The following is a 19,768-nucleotide window of genomic DNA, read 5'->3' on the forward strand; positions in this document are numbered from 1 at the left end:
TCTTTGAAAAAAAGTGAACTATTGAAGAGCCTAGACAACTGTTGTCCGTTGCAAAATGTTTGAACGTGATATACGGATATTACTTCATAACATTTTAATTGTGGAACTTTTGAAACAGCCATAAAACAACAATATCTCATTTATGCGTAGAAACCACCATAGTGAATGCAATTATAGAGGTAAACAATTTTATTGAATGAAGTCTGAAGCAAGTTATTTCCAAATGATACATTTTTCCAAGTATATTAAACTGATGTTGGATGATTCTAACATTTCATGTAAAAAAACTTCATGTCTAATTACATGTATACAATGCTCACATCCTCAGTGTGTTCTTTGTGCATGGTATGCATTGTATGTGGTAAACATTGTACATTATTAATCTTAATAATAAACAATATTTTCAAAATGAGAACAATAATGTAATAGTGCTGTGTGGCCATTCTATGACCTTGTGGTCTATGATATTGTCACAATGTGCCTTTTGAAGTCCTATTCTATATCATCTTTCTTTCTTTCTTCCTTCCTTTCTTGAAAGAAAGAAAGTTCCAGAAAAGGAAAGAAACAAACCCCAGTTCCCTCCTGATACACCTCTGTTAGCCCATTTGGCAACATTGTGTCCTATGACCTTGTGTTTTTTCTGTAACTTGTGATCTTGTGTTCCAAGACTTTGTGCTCATTGTCTTGTCACACTGTGACCTATGACCTGAATGTGTTCTGTCATCTTGTGTTATGACCTCATGACCTAATGTGTAAACATGCCTATTCTGTGCTACCTTCTGTGGTGCTGTGTGACCTCTGGTAGCTCTTTGAACTTGCATCCTTTGACCTTGACTATACTGTGCTATCTCCTATGGTGCTGTGTGACCTCGGCCAGCCCCTGTTCTATGACCTTGAGGTCCTCCATGTCGTCCTTGATGATGCCGATCAGGTGAGTCAGACCTTCCTGCTGCTGCTTCAGGTGCTGTGAAAATTCAGAAAAAATGTCTGATGAGGTACAAGTTGGAACATATTCCCAAGTAGTAAGAATAAGTGAAAAGTCAGATATTGTCTGATAAGGTACAAGTTGGCACATATTCCCTCGTAGTAAGAATAAGTGAAAATTCAGTTAATGTCTGATGACACAGGTACAAGTTGGAACATATTCCCAAGTAGTAAGAATAAGTGAAAAGTCAGATATTGTCTGATAAGGTACAAGTTGGCACATATTCCCTCGTAGTAAGAATAAGTGAAAATTCAGTTAATGTCTGATGACACAGGTACAAGTTGGAACATATTCCCAAGTAGTAAGAATAAGTGAAAAGTCAGATATTGTCTGATAAGGTACAAGTTGGAAAAAATAATCCCTTGGCTAGTAGTAAGAATAAGTGAAAATTCAGTTAATGTCTGATGAGGTACAAGTTGGAAAATAATCCCTAGAAGTAAGAATAAGTGAAATTCAGAAAAAATGTCTGATGAGGTACAAGTAGGAAAAATAATCCCTAGTAGTAAGAATACTTTGTACATTTGTATGTGAAAATTCAGTTAATGTCTGATGAGGTACAAGTTTTGAATTTTCTAAAATTCTGTATGTTTTCTGTCTGTCGAGTGGTTCTCGAACACAGGATCTTTTCTTCCCTTGAATGTACAACTGTGGGACTAGAACCAAAGACCCTTGGTTGGCTTGTCTGTATCAGTGTATTGATCTCAGGATCTAAGTCCCCTTTAAATGGCTGGGTCCTTTCTTTCTTTTCTTAATCTATTAAAGTGAGTGTGTGAGTGACACAACATGACAGACATACATGTAATGGTAGCCTGAATGGCGTTGGCCCCTAGCCTCAACTTTTGGTACTAGAACCGATAAACCCTCGATTTCTGTGTACAAGACTAGAGCCTATATTCACTGGTTCATAGACCTCTGTGGGAATAGAACACATAACCTCAGTGTATGAGAGTTCTTTACTTTTTTTCTTTCTTGTCTGTACCTGTGGGGCTCAGGGGTCTAGCTGGTGTATTTTTAGCGCAATGGGCCACTATGCCATAATTTGTGACCACCATGCTAAAATAAGGACCACTACACTAATTTTCAACATTTACTTCTTGAACAGTGTCAAGGAAATATGAAAAATTATGATATGCCAAATCAAATCAAATCAAATGTTATGTTAACTGAGTTAAGTAACCTCAAGGGCAATTATTCATTACACTAAAATAAATCCTGGCTAGAACCCTGGGACCCTCTTGTGGATGGTTTTCTCTGTATGAGACAGTCCTGTATTAGTATATAGTTGTTCACATTGCCATACATTGTAACTGTTACAATTGTTGCGCAATAAAGTTATTCTGTATACGAGGGGTGATCAAGAAATTCTCGGCCTCACCCAGAAACAATAAGCACAACTCAACTTTTGAGGCACAGCTTCGTAGTATGAAGCTCTAATTAATATCCTCCAAATTTCAGACCACTGCAGACATTACTTTTCAGGCATTTGTTTGTGGCAAATCAGAAGGTAAGTGGCTCTAAAAGCAAGGATGATTTGTGATCAGACGTATGGGTCAAGTTCCCTATGCCGTAAATTCTTTGTCATCAAAATGTTTGATAATGATTCTCTTTCTATTTCAAGCAGAAAGCATTGGGTGCCAGACTTCCAGCAGCGCAAGTTATAGCGCACATGTCAGGTCACAGCTCAATTGTCCTTCTCCCTTACCTAAAATTACTGGGTGTCACCTGCAAAGTAATGATCACAATAATTTCAATTTTGGTACACATTCGTATAAGACTTTATACTAAGTCTTGTCATCTATTCTTCGAAATCAGAGATGTGCTTATTATTTCTGGGTGAGGCCGAGAACTTATTGATCACCCATCCACGGTTCTCCCCAAAACTCTTTTGTATAGTGGAGGGGCTGACAAAAATAACCAGAACCAATGCTTTTCATGAAAATGGGTCCATTTTGCAATGACAGAGGGTGTCAAATGCTAGAAGTATGTCGTATTATAGTGATTCCTTTGTTGTGAAGTGGCAAAACGACTATTGTTTTGATCATCACCCATTCACATTAGTTTTTGCAGACAATGCCGACTGGAAAAGTGATGCCACTTGGTACAAAAATCTGTGAATTTTCAATAGTTTTAGCAAAACTAACCAAGAAAGTAGGGAAGAAACACTAAATTTCAAAAGTAGTATAGTGGAGCTGGACTAGGAGTATAGTGGAGGGCCTCCGTTATTCCATCCTCTGGGGAGGACTCTGCCCCTCGCAAGTGACTAGATCCCGGGACCCCTGTTCCTCACCTGTCTGAGTTCCTCCTGCATGGTGGCCTCCATGCTGTATCTCTCCTCGGCCCGACCACTGGGCATCTGCTGCATCCGGATCTGGGACATCAGCTCATTCAGACGGCCCTGGGCAACAAAGGGTTAAACATTAGGGATTTAAAGGGGCCCAGGGCGATTATTTTCGTCTTTCCAAATTCAATTTTCAAGTCATTTTTACATGCCGTAATGTTAAATAATACTATCTCATTGCATATCAAACTTCATTGAGCAAAGATGAGACGTCGTTGGGTGGTGAGAACTCACTGAAAATCTGAGCGCTGCACGTGCCATTATTCAAATTTTCGGAATGCATGCGAACATGATCGATGAGTCCTGAACGCTTCCGGAGATATCGTCACTTGATCGAATTGGGTTTTGATTTGCGAATGGGCAAATCAGATTCAATTCGCTCGGTGACCTCACTGGAAGGTACTGACGGGAAACCATTAGTGGCTTGACCCTGTGCTGATCTTTTGAATGACCTAATAAATCAAAGGGGTCCATTTGCGGCATGTTTGTTCATCCTTTTAAACGCTGAAAGTACGAAATAATGATACAAATGTGGTAGTAAGGTGAAGAAAATGTCAATATTGTACGGATTGTCTCATCCAGAATAAGGCAGCTCTAAAAATCGCTCTGGGCCCCTTTAACCAATCCCAAGCTAGGACAGCCATAAACTATATGATACCAGTTAACATACAATGTAGATGAGTTACTGTTCTGAGACTTATCAATCATGATATAATGTACTTTAATTCTGCTCTCTATGATTTTATCATAAACCAATTACTGTATTACTATTACTAAAAGGCTTGGCAAATAGTTTTTCAGCATTTGCCAAGCAAATGCAGCATACTCCACCCTTCTCCCATCCAATGCAAAAATGAGCATTTAAATATTCCATAGTCTCCCTTTGCAAAATTGAAATTCACATGTAATACCATACATAATGGACTAATATCTTGAAGGATAAAAACCCTGAGGGTGTTATAACTCACTCTACCCTTGTACCAAATTTCATGCCAATTGGCTAAAAAAAAATGACAGTAGGAGACAAGACAGAAAAATTAATATATTTCAACCCATGCCTTTTCTTAAACAGCTCCCTGTCCATGAGAGATTTTGTACATATTGCTCAATGAATGCAGTGGAAAATGAAACACATTTCATCAGTCAGTGTACCCACTATGAAACCGAAAGAAACACACTATTTCAAACAGTTGTCACTATTTCACCAAGATTTTACCATCTAAGTGATCGCCAAATGACTATATTTCTACTAAAAGCGCAAAATCCCACCATCATACAGAACGTGGGACAGTTCATTAACCACTGCCTTCAAAGAAGAAGTCAAACCCGACAATATTATTCATCATCATGTAGTTGATTAGACACTAGTTTTATGTACCACTCTGTATTTACTTCCCTTAGTTCATGAGATTGTACATGCAATTAGGGACCTACGATATTTATTGGGGGGGAGGGCTGGTGCGTTGGAAGTCCGATCAAAAAAATTTTTCATGGCCCTCCCCCCCATCTGAAAAAAAATTAACATGACCCTCCCCCTCCACCGAAAAAAAATCAACATGGCCCTCCCCCCCGACAGGCATCATTAAAAGGGTAGAAAAACAACCGATAGACGTCAGGGCACAAGGGCGCCCGGCGTCCAACTGGTATAGCCAGTGTTCTTGCCAGGATTTTTTCACAGCGTCAGGGCAGGGCTAGGGGTCCGGGGGCTTGCTCCCCCGGGAAAATTTGGATTTTCAAACCCTCTAAAACAGAATTTCCTGCAATTTGAGAGGAAAATTATGCCCTTGAGATTGGATGCCGTTTGCCTTTTTCACGCCCGTTCCTTAGTAATCGACGTCCGCCCTCTCCCCAAAAATACGTTATAACTTTATTATTAAAGCACGGGGAATCAGCCGTCCGTGATCTGGCCCGGGTATTATTTGTCCAGTCATGTCTATATGAAAATTTTGGGTTATTGATGCTTCCAAACAGGGCTCTAGCCAGTGAGTTTGTCAGCCCATGAAAAAATCCTGCCAATTTTTTTCCGGCATTGAATAAAAAAATGTCTACCTCGTGCGATCGATGTTGCGCCCTCCCGCATCAAATACTAGTAGTTTTTCCAGAGGATAGAATAACGGCGCCATCACAGCTTGTGTTTTTTTTTTTAATTTTTGCCCTATGATTTTACTCAAATTAATTAAATTGGTCGGGTTTTACACGGGCGGGCGTTTGTCTCCTGCGACCTCAGGTAACCCCATTTTCGGCATGAAATATTTGCCGGCTGGATTTCTTTTTTACATAGACCAAGAACGTTATACATTATACGAAGGAGGGCGATCTGCTGCGTCTTTGGCATTGATCAGTGCCGGTGTAGCCTTCAAGGAGTAGCCAGAAAAGACGTCCGAACGTGCTGGGCGCTGCAATCGACCATCCGTCTGGGGAGGGGGGCGTGCCGCGCCATGTGCCACTGAGTGCACAGCCGACTCGATCGACGCTTGACAACAATGTTGCGGGCCCTTTTCCGCTGCAAATTTTACCCTTTTGAAACAAAAGAAATGTTGTAAATAAAAAATAAAGTTTATAGTTTTGGATTCTTTGGATGCGACGTGGGGTGTGTCGCACATGGGTTCGCAAGTTGTAAAACGTGCCGCGCTCCGCCCCATGCCCCAGACAACCGGGATGACCGGGAAGTGAACAATTTGAAGTATAAATTGTAAAGGTAGTATTCGTTCTTATAAAGATAGATTTTTAAAAAGATTCCTGATACATTTTGTACACTGGTGGTACAGGTCAGCCTTTCTTTCAAATTTTTTATGGACACACTCAGCCGAGCGGAGTGCGTCCTTCCAGAAGTCCGAAGACGGAATGACGTATGATTGGCAGGAACGCTGGTCCGGGGCAGTGCCACTTTTGGGGGGACATAGGGGGGCGAAGCCCCTCGGAAGCTCTTGCATTTTAGGCTATTCAGGAGGCTTATTTTATCAGTTTTAGGGCCATGTCAAGATATAAAAACTAAAAATAGTTTGAACTATTCTTTAAAAAAAATTAACATGGCCCTCCCCCTATCTAAAAAAAAATTAACATGGCCCTCCCCCCACCTCAAAAAAATTTAACATGGCCCTCCCCCCCTAACGCACCAGCCCTCCCCCCCTGATAAATATCGTACAGTCCCTTAGACCTCGGGCATGACTTTGCACATAAACAACTACTATAATTTAACTTAAGCGTGGGTGAAATATAACAAGTACTGCTACTACAGTACAAAACAACTATCAGTGACAAAGCACAGAATTCAGAATAAACTACATTGACTTTTCTTGGCCAAGACAACTTTAATTTATACCAATTGTATGTTATTCAATTGTTACTTTATTGTAGAGTGGAATTTGTTATCACCAAGTACAGTAGGGGAATCTTCTCTGTGTAGTTTTAAAGAACACTTGCAGATAGATGTGCAAAAGTTAGGTGTGACAGGTCGTTTGGTGTAATATAACCAGCTGCTGCCGCGCCGCGTGCCTGCGAAGCTGGTGTGCTACACTGAAGAGCGGTTATACCGGCTATATAGATACAGATACATGTAATAGATATTCCTCCTTTTCATACAAAATATGCTGACAGGACAGAGAAAACAGGAAAATTAAATGTGCTGACAGTTTCTCAAGGACAAACTTCACGTATACGTACAGAGAAGTCATGCACAACTTTGTATGGTGCAGTTTTACCTTGAACTGCATGGGGGCATTAAGTTCCACCTGTATGGCCTCCAGCTGCACCCGAAGCTGCTCCTCATCAGCCTGGATGGCATAGCCACTCTTCCGGTACGCCTCCTGGCGGATTAACACCTGAAGTGCAGGCCAATAGGTCCACATGTTGAAAGTATCAAACAATACAAAAAATACAGATCAATACTGTTCATAATCCTCTCAGAAATTTGAAGAAAATTCGAAATATGACATATTTCGCTTTTCACCTCGAGCGACCTGTGTGACAACTCCTGCAGCTTTCTTCTGTACTGTTGGATCTTAGACTGCATGGTGGACATGTTACCCTGGATCCCGGTAATGTTGCCTGCTATTGCCTATGGGGAAACATACACTGAAGATGTTACCCTGAATCCACAAATGTTACATACACAAACAGAAACTTTTGTTTCGAATTTATTTCAAAAGAAATGAAAAATAGTTTGTTTTCATCTCTTGCCTCTGGAATTAAAGTAGCCCTAAACTCAAGAATAGACTGTTATTTTTTTATAGATATCTATTTTAGGAAGTAAAACACGCATGCTACTTCAAATTATACGATAACGTACCCTCTATAGATACATCATAAGTAATCTCAAGCTACACATGTATGGCAAAAGTCTGGTTACAAAACCAATTGGAGGGGTAATGTTATATTACACCAAAGGCCCCTCATGTAAGCTGAAAATATTCATAATGGAGGAATTGTCTATACATATAGGCAGGGCTCGAAATTCATTTTTGGGATTAGGTGCACTGGTGCACCCAGCTTAAAAAATTGGGTGCACCAAAATTTTTTTGGGTGCACCACTTAAATTTAAGTAGAATGTCAAAAAAACCTAATAACAAAACTTAGTTACAAGCTATCAAATTCTTAAACAAGTAACATGATATTTTTATTATCTTTCTAACATTTAGATGTTAAGAATATGATACTAGTATACTTGATACCTTTCCATAAATAAACCTAAAAAAATATTTGGGTACACCCTGTGCACCCACTGAAAAAAATTGGGTGCACAGTTCCAATTTTGGGTGCACCTGGGTGCACATGCACCCAGTATTTCGAGCCCTGTATAGGAAATGCTTTGTTAGGGTCTGCATGGGTTTAGTGAGTTATCAAAACATAGCATGCTCATTGATAGATTATCTATTGGAAAATAACGCTCTCTTCTGGAGTTTAGTACCCCTTTAAAGTTACACTTGGGGTGTCTGCAACTTAGTTTTGCTCTACTTGCAGTATTTGTGCTACATGTAACTGCTCCACTGCAAATTCATGACATCACAAATAAGCATTTTGATTAAATATCACTACTGTACATAGAACACTGTCTTGCATTCCTCTCCTACCCCTACATTCATGAAAAAAATAAATAATTTTTTAGTACTCACATCCAGCCGTCCTTGGTGCTGTTTTGTCTGGTACTCCTGTAACTTGAGTCTGCGATGAAGCTCACCAAACCCGATCATGGGCACCGGGATCAGTCTGAGGGACAGTCAACAGTTGTCAAACAACCCGTAAATAGCTTCATCAGGTTCGTAGATCAATTAAACAAAGTCTACTTGCAACCTTCCTTCAATTCTTCAGGGAGTGTTTTGACAACCATGCATATGTCGCCTTCATCACTACAAAATGAAACAAATGTTATCAGTACTATATGAACTAGACAGATTCAGTGCAATCTGAACTTAATCTATTGTATTGTAACAATGTGTTTATTATAGTAGAAGCCGTTCAATTGCACGGCCTATTTGGCAGTAAATTTCGTGCAATTATTCGGATGGTGCAGTAATGCGAAGCTATCTAGGTTGACCGCACCGGTTTGGGATCTTGGGATTCTGTGCAATTAACAGAAGTGTGCGTTAATCCGTTGTGCAATTAACTGGCTTCTACTGTACTTGGTCAAGTTCAGATTGCACTGACTATGTCTAGTTCATATAGAACCGATAGTACAAAATGTATTTGTTTCATTTTGTACAGACGGTCATCGAAACGTTTACTGAGGAATTAAAGGAAGGTTGTGCAACCAAGAAGAATTTGTTCAATTGATCATCAATCAAGTTCAAGCACGCCAGGTTTCATCCTTTAATCACGATGCTCTAGAATTTTTTAACAGGTTTTGGACAGAACTAACCATTAACAATGATCCGAGACAGCCTTTTCCACAACAATACAGCTGAATTTTCCGCATCACATGCGTGACTAATCCAAAAATGCCCTTAGTTTGCAATCATATGACGATCATACAATGCCTGTTACAGTGCCCTAACGTAAAAAAAAGGTAAAGACATATCTTTACGAAGGTAAAACCTTTGGTTATACAGTATGTATCATATTAGCAGTACCCATCTTCGTTTCCACAATACCTAGCTTCATGGCTAGTCCACTGGTATATTGTTTGGTTGTGTGAAATGGTCATGAAATTGCAAGCTGCCTTTCTAAAACATTTAGGTACAATTATTATAAACTATGCCCTATCTTCCCTGTCAATTGAACATGTTACAATCTTTAACAAATTAAAGGACCACATAAAAAATACAATTTTAGGTACAATTATCACAAACCATGCCCTATCTTCCCTGTCAATTGAACATGTTACAATCTTTAACAAAAGGACTACATACAAAATACAATATGGCGTATTCCTTATCACCCACGGTACCAGCCATAGGAAGGATTGCTCGATGGCTAAAAGTCAATCCAACATTGGGAGGGTTGGGACCAAGGGTGATGAGGAAAATACTATGTTGTATTTTACTTCTGGCATACTAACCAGACAAAACACACATTTTACTTGAAAAGCAAAAGAGGTTGAGAAAGAGGTTGAGAAAATTTGGTGTTATCGAGAAAAAGACATTGAAACAACAGCAATTCCAATGTCCCAATTTGGTGAATTTTTGTCTGTCTGATTTTATCAAATCTAATTGAAGCGTGAATGATATTATTATCACCCCATGTGATATATTATTGCCCAGGTAGGACATAAATGTACAATTATATTCTAGAGGAGTCAACAATGTACCCACCTTTGAGGATCCGGGTTATCCTTTTTGGCCTGCTCCCATATTAGAGGATCAATACCTGGAGAATAAAGATAACTATATCCAGAATCGATGGAATTTAGCATGACACACATTTGTTTAGTCGTTTCATGAGCCCCGCTACTAGTTTGAACATACAAACTTATTACCTTTCTTATCCCTGAATCAAATGTACTCACACCACTTGAAATGTATTCGTTCATAGCTCTATCCCATGGTGGCAGCATTTTACTTGAAAAGCAAAAGAGGTTGAGAAAATTTGGTGTTATCGAAAAAAGACATTGAAACGACAGCAATTCCAATGTCCCAATCTGGTAAATGCTTGTCTGTTTGATTTATCTAATTGAAGCAGGGCTCCAGCAACATCCATTTTTCCGTCAATTGACGGAAATTTGCTGCGTGTGACGTAAAAGTTTTTAAACCAATCCGTCAACCTTGACCGACATAAATTCTTGGTGGAAGCTACAGGCGGCTTGGGGATGCTGTCCACGGTCGGAAAGCCACACACTGTTTGTCTTGCTATTTATGACTTAAGGTGTCGGCGCTCTTTCGCATACGATCTCATTAAAAACCAGTTGTCATGCAATTAAGTTCTATCTATCATACTTTCAACAGTCATGGAAACGCTCCCCCTAGTGAATTACAGTGGAACCTCACCTGCAGGAGGGGTATCAGTCAGCTGTTTGATCTGTGCAGCTGTGAGGGTTGTCTTGGCGACCATGTTGACCACGCCCAGCTGTGTGAGCTGCGTCTTGACGTGGTTCTGGTTCAGGAAGTTGAAGAGTTCCGAAGCAGCGATCCTCCGAGACGTGCCGTTGGGATTACGCTCGATGATGTATATGATGACCTCTGACCTAGACAATAGAATATGGTATAAAAATCGTCTTGTTTACTCTTTACAGATAGAAACCACTGCCTATGCATACAAACTACTGTCCACACATAAAAACTGCTGTCCACACATACAAACTACTGCTCACACATACAAACTATTGTCCACACATAAACTACACACACACAAACTATTGTCCACATATACATGTACAAACTATTGTCCAGACATACAAACTACTGTCCACACATACAAACTATTGTCCAGACATACAAACTACTGTCCACACATACAAACTATTGTCCACACATACAAAATACTGTCCACACATACAAACTACTGTCCACACATACAAACTACTGTCCACACATACAAACTACTGTCCACACATACATGTACATGTACAAACTACTGTCCACATATACAAACTTACTTGTCTCCAGGCAAAGGCCTGACACTCTCCACATTAACACTCTGAGTGGGTTTACTACGCAACTACTGTCCACACATACAAACTACTGTCCACACATACAAACTACTGTCCACACATACAAACTACTGTCCACACATACAAACTTACTTGTCTCCAGGCAGAGGCCTGACACTCTCCACATTAACACTGTGAGTGGGTTTACTACGTAACTACTGTCCACACATACAAACTAACGTCCACACATACAAACTACTGTCCACACATATAAACTTACTTGTCTCCAGGCAGAGGCCTGACACTCTCCACATTAACACTGTGAGTGGGTTTACTGCCCAGGATCTTGTGCAGAGTCTCGACCAACTGCTGCTGAGCGTTCCTCACATCCTGGTCCTTCTTGTTGAAGTCCAGCGCCACCAGACCGTCCTCGTCACGCGCCGAGGGGATACAGCTGTAACCTACGGCCTGGCGAGAAAAAAAAGGTTTATTCCACAGACAGTTTATTTCACAATAGCAAGGAAAATGTGTGTTTTCAATTCACAGTTGAAATACTGTAAATGCATTTAAGTTCGCGGGGATTTAATTTCGCGGTAGCGGGAGAAAGGACTTTTTGCGGTGGTTTTAAGTTCGCGGTAACACCGTACACTGCAGTCTGATACCATAATAGAAAAATGTTCGCGGTGTACTTAAGTTTGCGGTGAAGTGTTCACCGCAAAAACCGCGAACATAAATCCACCGCGAACATTTCTGCGTTTACAGTAATACAATGTACATGTAGTACGGTAGTAACGAAATAAAAACTTTTTTTATTTTGTGTGGTTAAGAGGTTAATATGCAACATCCCTTGTTTTTCTACCATGAAAATTTTGCACATTATTGTAGATATGCAAAGAATTAATTTTCCTTTGAATTTAGCAAATTTAGAGATACACTCATTTGGTCTTATCCTTACCCTCCAGTTACCTATTTTATTACCTATCTAAAATAATTCTCTGGAAGAAACCGGAGCTAGATTGAAGGGTGTGCAGCATCCAATTAAAATATGAAATGCACTGAAACATAAAAATGTTATTCTTGAAATTGCATTTACTAGTAAGGGCGTGCAGCCTCCAATTGAAAAATAGAATAAACTGGCGTGTGCCCCTACAAGGCCACACCAATCTAATTTGTTGGTTCTCGGATTTCCCGACCCATTTTTTTCCGATTTGGAAAACAAAACAATTTAGTCCCAAGAAAAATAATATAGGTTTTGCTATTGCAGACCTTTAAAAAAATCCCCATTCCAGGGGCACATACTGCTGATAAACCTATCAGAGCGCTTATTTGCAGTCACATGATCAGAATAGTGGTATAAAATCAATGGAAGAGATTCATTGGATAAATCATACCATGAAACGCTGAAAACCTGACTACTTACCTTGTTTTTGTGTTATATAAGTTCACCACAGACTTTTTGCAATTTTTTTCTTTCTTTTTTTTTGTCTGACCGCCCCAATATTTTTCTGAAAAAATCCGAGTACCAAGAAATTAAATTGGTGTGGCCTGACTTGCAAAACCCACCTTGAATCTACAGAAGTGGTTCTCTGACGTGAAATTACACCAGGCGTGCCGTCCCGTGCGTTCAGCCTCCAATTGAAAAATAAAATAAACTAGCGTGTGCACTTATAACTTGCAAAACCCACCTTGAATCTACAGAAGTGGTTCTCTGATGTGAAATTACACCGGGGGTGCCATCCCGTGTGTTCAGCCTCCAGTTGAAAAATAAAATAAACTAACGTGTGCTCCTATAACTTACAAAACACACCTTGAATCTACAGAAGTGGTTCTCTGACGTGAATTCCACCGGGGGGGCCGTCCCGTTGAAGTAGCCCTTCCCCGTCCCCCAGAATGCCTGCAGCTGGTTCCATCTGGCCAGGACCGCATCGCGCTCATCGTTGAAGACTGTCGGCATGGACAGGGCGGTCGCTGTGTTCAGCAGGACGTTATTCTGTGTGCTGGTCGGCTGGGCGAAGATACCCGCTGGAAAATAAAAGGGATAGTCCCATACTAGTATATGTACATTCAACACTACATGTACATACAATGTACCTTTATACAAGTCAATTGTTTACTCTTTTAACCCTAGGAACGATGCCTCCTGGAATTAACAGACATTTCTTTAAAATTTAACCATTTCTTTAAGCAAACGCTAGAAAAAACGTATGAAAAATTACCAAATTGATGCATTAACTGTGTCCATGCTACTTATGTGTGAAAGATCACAAGCAGGTAAGTTTTTTTATTGAGCTAAGAACATGCCAGAAGGGGTGACTGTCTAGCCTGGGTACCAATACTACCGGGGCTCCGCGAGTTTAAGGAGCCCCGGTAGAATACGGATGGTACTCAGGCTAGTGACTGTCCAACAGAGTAGATAAAAAATCAACATGATAATATTTTTCATTTTTTGTCACAAAACAACAGAGATGGCTCATACATTCGTTAGAATTTAAACAGTGTAGGGGCCCAAATCACAGCATAGGCCAGGGGATGCAAATCACAGCAAATAATTTTCCAAACTTTTTTATAATGGGTGTATTGTTTCCCAATTCTGAATTTGTCAGTTATAAAGATCCCAATTGCAACTGGTAGGATGTTTGGCCGAATTGTGGTGTTGGGCGTGGTGTAACTGGTAGAGCGTTCGTTTTGGAATCTAGAGGTCCTGAGTTTGATCCTCGCTGTACCCCCTTGGGAAAGGCACTTCACATGACCTTCCTCACTTCACCCAGGTGTAAAAATGGGTACCTGACTTTGGTCAGGGAGGTATAAGACTACCTTTACCTTCTGTCTGTACTGTGTATGTGGCACTGTATATATAAGTTACTAACTTGAGTGTAGAGCCGCATTGTCCTCGTCTGTCCAAAAGCAAAAACTGGAAGAACTCACGTTTCTGTTGTTGTTGAGCACCAAATCCACCAAAGGTCGTGGCCCCAAGACCCCCTAGGGCTGGCTGCTGGGTGCCAAACGCTGGAGAACAACACGTCTAATCGTTAAAATAAGACAATCAGAGATTACAGACGCTTAATCTCTAACCAGATCCACGGTGCATAATGTATGTTATCAAACTTCCGGTGCCCGTTTGACTACCTTAGCCGGCTACACTCCTTGGCCAGCTTTGATACTATCTTATGGCACCGTTGGATCTGCTTGGAGATTAGCAGACGCTACCTATTGCTGCATTGTGACCCTGCCAATGTCACAGACCAAAACACCATTGCTAACGATGTACTGCAATAAGAAGACTGCGCTGGGTACATTACACATGTATACATGCACACACACACACACTGACAGAAACACAGTGAAATACACACACTCACACACACAAACACACATTCGGTGGCATCAACTGGCCAAGATGATTAATCAATGCTTGCAGAGATGAAAAAAAAAGGCCATGGCGTCAATTCCTGAAACTAGAGGTTAGACACTGCGTCCTTGGAAAAGGCACTTTACTCTTTTCTTATTATCATATAGCCAGGCCCCGCGGACCAATCAGAAGTCCCTGTTCCACGTTGGTTATGACGCCGTAACACAAAGATTCAGGTCAGGCAGGTGTGTATCGCTCCTCTGATTGGTCAGAATGAATCGACATCGACACCAGTGTCGATGCAAATCGACACCGGTGCCGGTGTCGACTCGTTTTGACTGTGTCGACAATGTTTTGAATATTTTCTGTGGAAATTTTTGGTTTCAAAATGCACTGTGTAATCTCCTTACATATGCATGTACCAAAGAACAAATGTGAATTTTCAGAAATTCGACAAAGGAATTCACACGTATAGTACCAAGGGATCTATGCGTTATACAGGAGTTTGCAAGTTTGGGTAGGCTATATGATAATAATGTTAATGACCCGCCTGTTCCTCGGTGTACATGGTGTCATAACGCCTGGTCCTTTGCTATAACCACCTCATAAAACCACTTTGTTCGCTTCGCTCACATCGGTGGTTTTATTCGGTGGTTATAGCAAAGGACCAGGCGTTATGACACCATATACACCTCGGGGCGGGTCATTAACCCTTAATTCTACCCTGGTGTAAAAATGGGTATCGATTGCAGAGGTCAAGGCATTGAAAGGAGAGGAATGGTCTTTGCTTTCCAATATACCAAGTTCTATGCCTCACTAAATTTATGTACCTAAATACCTTTAACTTTACACACACACACCTATACACACCTACAGATACACAAACATGTTCCCACAGACAACACTTCCTTGGACAGTAGAAGTCACAAGTTGTTCAGTAAAGAATGCCTACCTCCACCTCCAAATAAAGAAGTTGTTGTTGTGGTTGGAGCAGTGGCACCTAGCCCTAAAAGTAAAGCAGAGATTTCTTATGTCAGTAAATGGTTTATTAGGTTAGAGAATCAGTGAATAGCATGGTTCATAACCAAGACATAAACCAGTGTTCGACATACCCACTTGCACACTTGCATTTACACCACATTGTTGTTAGCACAACTTACTTTTAAAGCCAGGTTGCACACTGCAAAACCTGAAATTTTGCAGTTGGAGCATCGCTTTTCTCCCACCTACGCACATAAACTTTTGTATTCATTTTTTGATGAGATAAAACATATAAGGTTCATGTAACTTGCAGAAGAGATAATGGATAAGTAGCTGATTTGAAAAAAGTTACAAGTAGGAAGTGGGGCAACCTGAAATAATGATGGCGCAACCTGGCTTTTAACTAAGGTTGCCACCTATGCAACCTGGCTGAATTTTGAGCACTGTAAAGGTCACATAAAGGAGCATATCTTATGCTTGATTCATACTTTTGTGTTGATGTCATGCTCTTATCATCATCAACAGGCTTTTAAGTAGGATTTTATCATAGGGTGTCCAAATTTCTTGCCATTCGGCGAGCGCTGCAGGTGCGAGTATTGTAGGGGGTCTGGGGACATCCTCACTGTAATGTATAACTCTCTGAAACACCATTTCCCACATCCTGAACAGTGCAAAGTTTGGGGAATGAAGCAAATTTACTGTCAGACAGACCACATATGACTTGTAGCATCCCTGGTCAATCAGAATTTCATGCTTGTCAGAGGATGTGCTCCACAGTGCAAGGCCCGTACAATTTGAGTTATTTTGTACAATGTACGCCTGTACGCCTGCCTGGCTAATAAAAAGCCTGATCATCAACATCTAACGCTGTGGCATATCCTTTCATAAGCTGATTACAAGACAGGGATGTACCAGTCCCCCATCTACATGAACATGTACATATAGGATATTACAAGAAGCTTAATCTTAGTTACTTTTAAACTATCATTAATGTTCTATAACTAGTATAACTTAAACTATAAGCATCTGACTTGCTTCATAGGTTTGTCAGATGGGCGAGATTTTTATATACTTACTTTTTACAATCATGGAATCAAGCATTGGTCAACACAATAGGACAAGTGAATTGAATACCCTTTACATGTAAAATGTACCATGTTATTGTTAAACTTAAAACTTATATTGAAATACTGTAAATGCAGAAACTTTCGCGGTGGTTAAATGTTCGCGTTTTTTGCAGTGGCCACTTCACTGCAAACTTAAAACCACTGCGAACATTTTTCCGTGGCAGTAAGAGACTACAGTACAGTGCATGGTGCAACCGCGAACTTAAAACCACCAAGAAAAGTCCTTTTTCCTGCTACGGCAAAATTAAATCCCCGCGAACTTAAATGCATTTACAGTACTGTATCCTACCTGCACCAAAGGCAGGAGCAGAGGTTGTCGCCGTCCCGAATCCAAAAGTTGGCGCTGAAGTGGTCGTCTGTCCGAACCCACCGAACGTGAAACCTGGATAGGAACACTAGACAATAAGAGATGGCAGACTTCACTCCCTAACCCACCCCTAGGCTTAGCATTCTTAAAGTCCTATGGGCAAAAATAGCAGTCATGGGGATGTCTGTAAATGCTGCATTTCTGTGTATATTGGAAATTATACTTTATAGACTGACACAGCTGCAAAGACACACACACAATTACATACATCACACACATGCATGTGTGTACATCTAGAATACAACACGGTGTATTCTGTATCAACCGAGGTACCAGCCGGAAAGCGGGTCGGATCGCCCGAAGGCTGGAGGATGATCCGACCCATGGGAGGGCTGGGACCGAGGGTGATGCGCAATACACCGTGTTGTATTTCATTTAAGTCATACCCGCCTGAGAAAACCCTTTTTGATGCGAAATGCGCCAGAAGTTGAACAAATTTGGTGCCCTCGAACAAAAAGTGTTGCAACGGTAATGTTCCAACATCCGAATCAGATATTCGAACTTTCGATGGCGCTGCACCTGGCCCGCTTGAAACACTTCAATTTCTTCGATTGGAGCCCGTGTAATACGCCGTTCGAACCTGTGCAATGCGGAAGTTATGGCCCAGTCCGGAACACCCGTATCGAACATTTTCGCATCACAGGTATGACATAAATATATAATTACAGACACCAACACACACTTACATAAACACTCAAATACAAACGTGCGCACACTCACATACGCAAATGTACACACACGTACACATACTAGTAACGTTACAGGCACTGGCGCGCGCGCGCACACATGCGAGCACACAAACCATTGGAGCCCTTATAAGTATATCTATATGGCAAGCTAGATGAGGTTTCTGGGTGTTCTAGTCCGTGATGATAATAGTGTCATTTGATTTTGAATTCTCGGTGACATGTGTACTAGTATGCATGCACATTTCCCAAACTTCAGCAACGGGAGATACTGAAAGACGGAATACCAAGTAATACCAAGTAATACCACGTAATACCAGGTTAAACATCACGGAACTCAAACATTTTGTGTGCATATGTGTTCCCCACATATATAAACCAAACATTTTGTGGTTTATGGGCTTTAAAATTATATTTTTGCCTATAAGAATTCCGCTAACAAAACGCCGCTCGCCGCTGCCCCGCGCGGCATGATAGCGCTGGCGGGCCGGGTCAATCAACAACACGGTTCTTCTTCTTCCGGTAATGTGCAACTGCCGATGAGTCGGCAATGATTGACTAGTGTTTCAAACACCTTATACACGTAGTTGGAACATTCAACAACATAATTGTACCAGTGTTGTCGTCGTGTTGCATGTTGTAACTTGTAACGTTAAACCGCTGGAGATTTTGCGGCACAAGCGTGTCACTACCCTGGGACCGACCTGATAGAAATTAGAATCAAAAGCAACTAATGGGCCCGGACAAATTTTAACGTGACGAAATGACTAAAATACAACTGTTTGAAACACTGCAAAGATAAACCAGGGCATGATGTTGCAAATAATTGAAAAATGACAAACATCAGAGGCGGCGGCACCAAATTTCGTTTGGGGGGGCGAACTTTTACTGACAGAATTGTACGGCACATGTAGCGCCGAAGGCGCTACCAGTCGCGCCGGAGGCGCGACCATCCTAGGGGGGTCCGGGGGCATGCTCCCCCGGGAAAATTTGAAATCTTGACCCTCTAAAACGCCATTTCCTACGTTTTGACGCGCCTATTTTGCTGCCAGACTAAGCTAAATTTGATGACAATTCTGTTAGAAAGACACATGGTTTTAGCGAGGGCGATGCCCCCAAAATATATTCACGATTCCGAGTGTCGAAGGTGCAAGCTGTCGCAAGGTTGGTCTGGGAAAATTTCAAAATCTGTACCCTCTGAAGCGCCATTTTCTGTATTTTGGGGGACAAATTTTGCTGAGGGACTATGCTAAATCTAATGTCATTTTTGTGAATGAAAGAGATGTTTGAGGGCAATGACCCACGCCTCAACAAAAAATTACATTAACGTCAGATTAACGTGTCGCGGCTCGCCGTGTTGTTGATGTGACCCGGCCCGCCAGCGCTATCAAATATCATGCCGCGCCGGGCAGCGGCAGTTTGCCACCGGAATTCTTTGGCAAAAATATTATTTTTAAGCCCATAAACTACAAAAATATTTGGTTTATATATGTGGGGAACACATATGTACACATAATATATGAGTTCCTTGATGTTTAACCTGGTATTACGTGGTATTACTTGGTATTACTTGGTATTCCGTCTTTCAGTACTACCGTTCAGCAACAGGTCGCCCCCCTCCCCACCAAGATACGGGCTCTTTCTGAACTCTAAATACAAAGGCTCTTCAACCAGATATCACCATAATTTATGAACAACATCAACACTTCACCTGTGGACGGTGCCGAGGTTGTGGTGGTCCCGAAGCCGCCGAAAAGTGGTGCAACGCTCGCCGTGGTCTTGGCGCCACCGAAATTGAAAGCCATGTACGTCGCCCGGATGACTTCTTAGCTCACATCACAGAAAAAACGTTAAAGTAAAGCCGCGATGCGTTATATCTGCCTAAAAAATGGTTCCCCGGTCTTGGAAGGGGTCA

At 41.2% G+C, this 19,768-nt stretch overlaps 1 protein-coding gene across 1 annotated transcript; it reads right to left on the bottom strand.

Annotated features, from left to right (window-relative positions):
* Nucleotides 1-182: 182 nt before the first annotated feature.
* On the bottom strand, nucleotides 183-19,643 carry LOC118419605 (nucleoporin p54-like; the record flags this gene model as incomplete). The annotated part of the gene is given in 13 exon segments (XM_035826067.1): nucleotides 183-964; nucleotides 3,273-3,380; nucleotides 7,025-7,144; nucleotides 7,273-7,380; nucleotides 8,435-8,528; nucleotides 10,070-10,124; nucleotides 10,742-10,938; nucleotides 11,624-11,811; nucleotides 13,151-13,365; nucleotides 14,269-14,349; nucleotides 15,645-15,698; nucleotides 17,090-17,182; nucleotides 19,565-19,643. Coding segments are annotated over 13 exon segments (1,512 nt in total), but the record flags the coding sequence as incomplete, so codon positions are not given.
* Between the last annotated feature and the right edge of the window lie 125 nt (nucleotides 19,644-19,768).

This window comes from Branchiostoma floridae, chromosome 7 (assembly GCF_000003815.2).
Source record: "Branchiostoma floridae strain S238N-H82 chromosome 7, Bfl_VNyyK, whole genome shotgun sequence".
NCBI classification, from domain to species: domain Eukaryota; kingdom Metazoa; phylum Chordata; class Leptocardii; order Amphioxiformes; family Branchiostomatidae; genus Branchiostoma; species Branchiostoma floridae.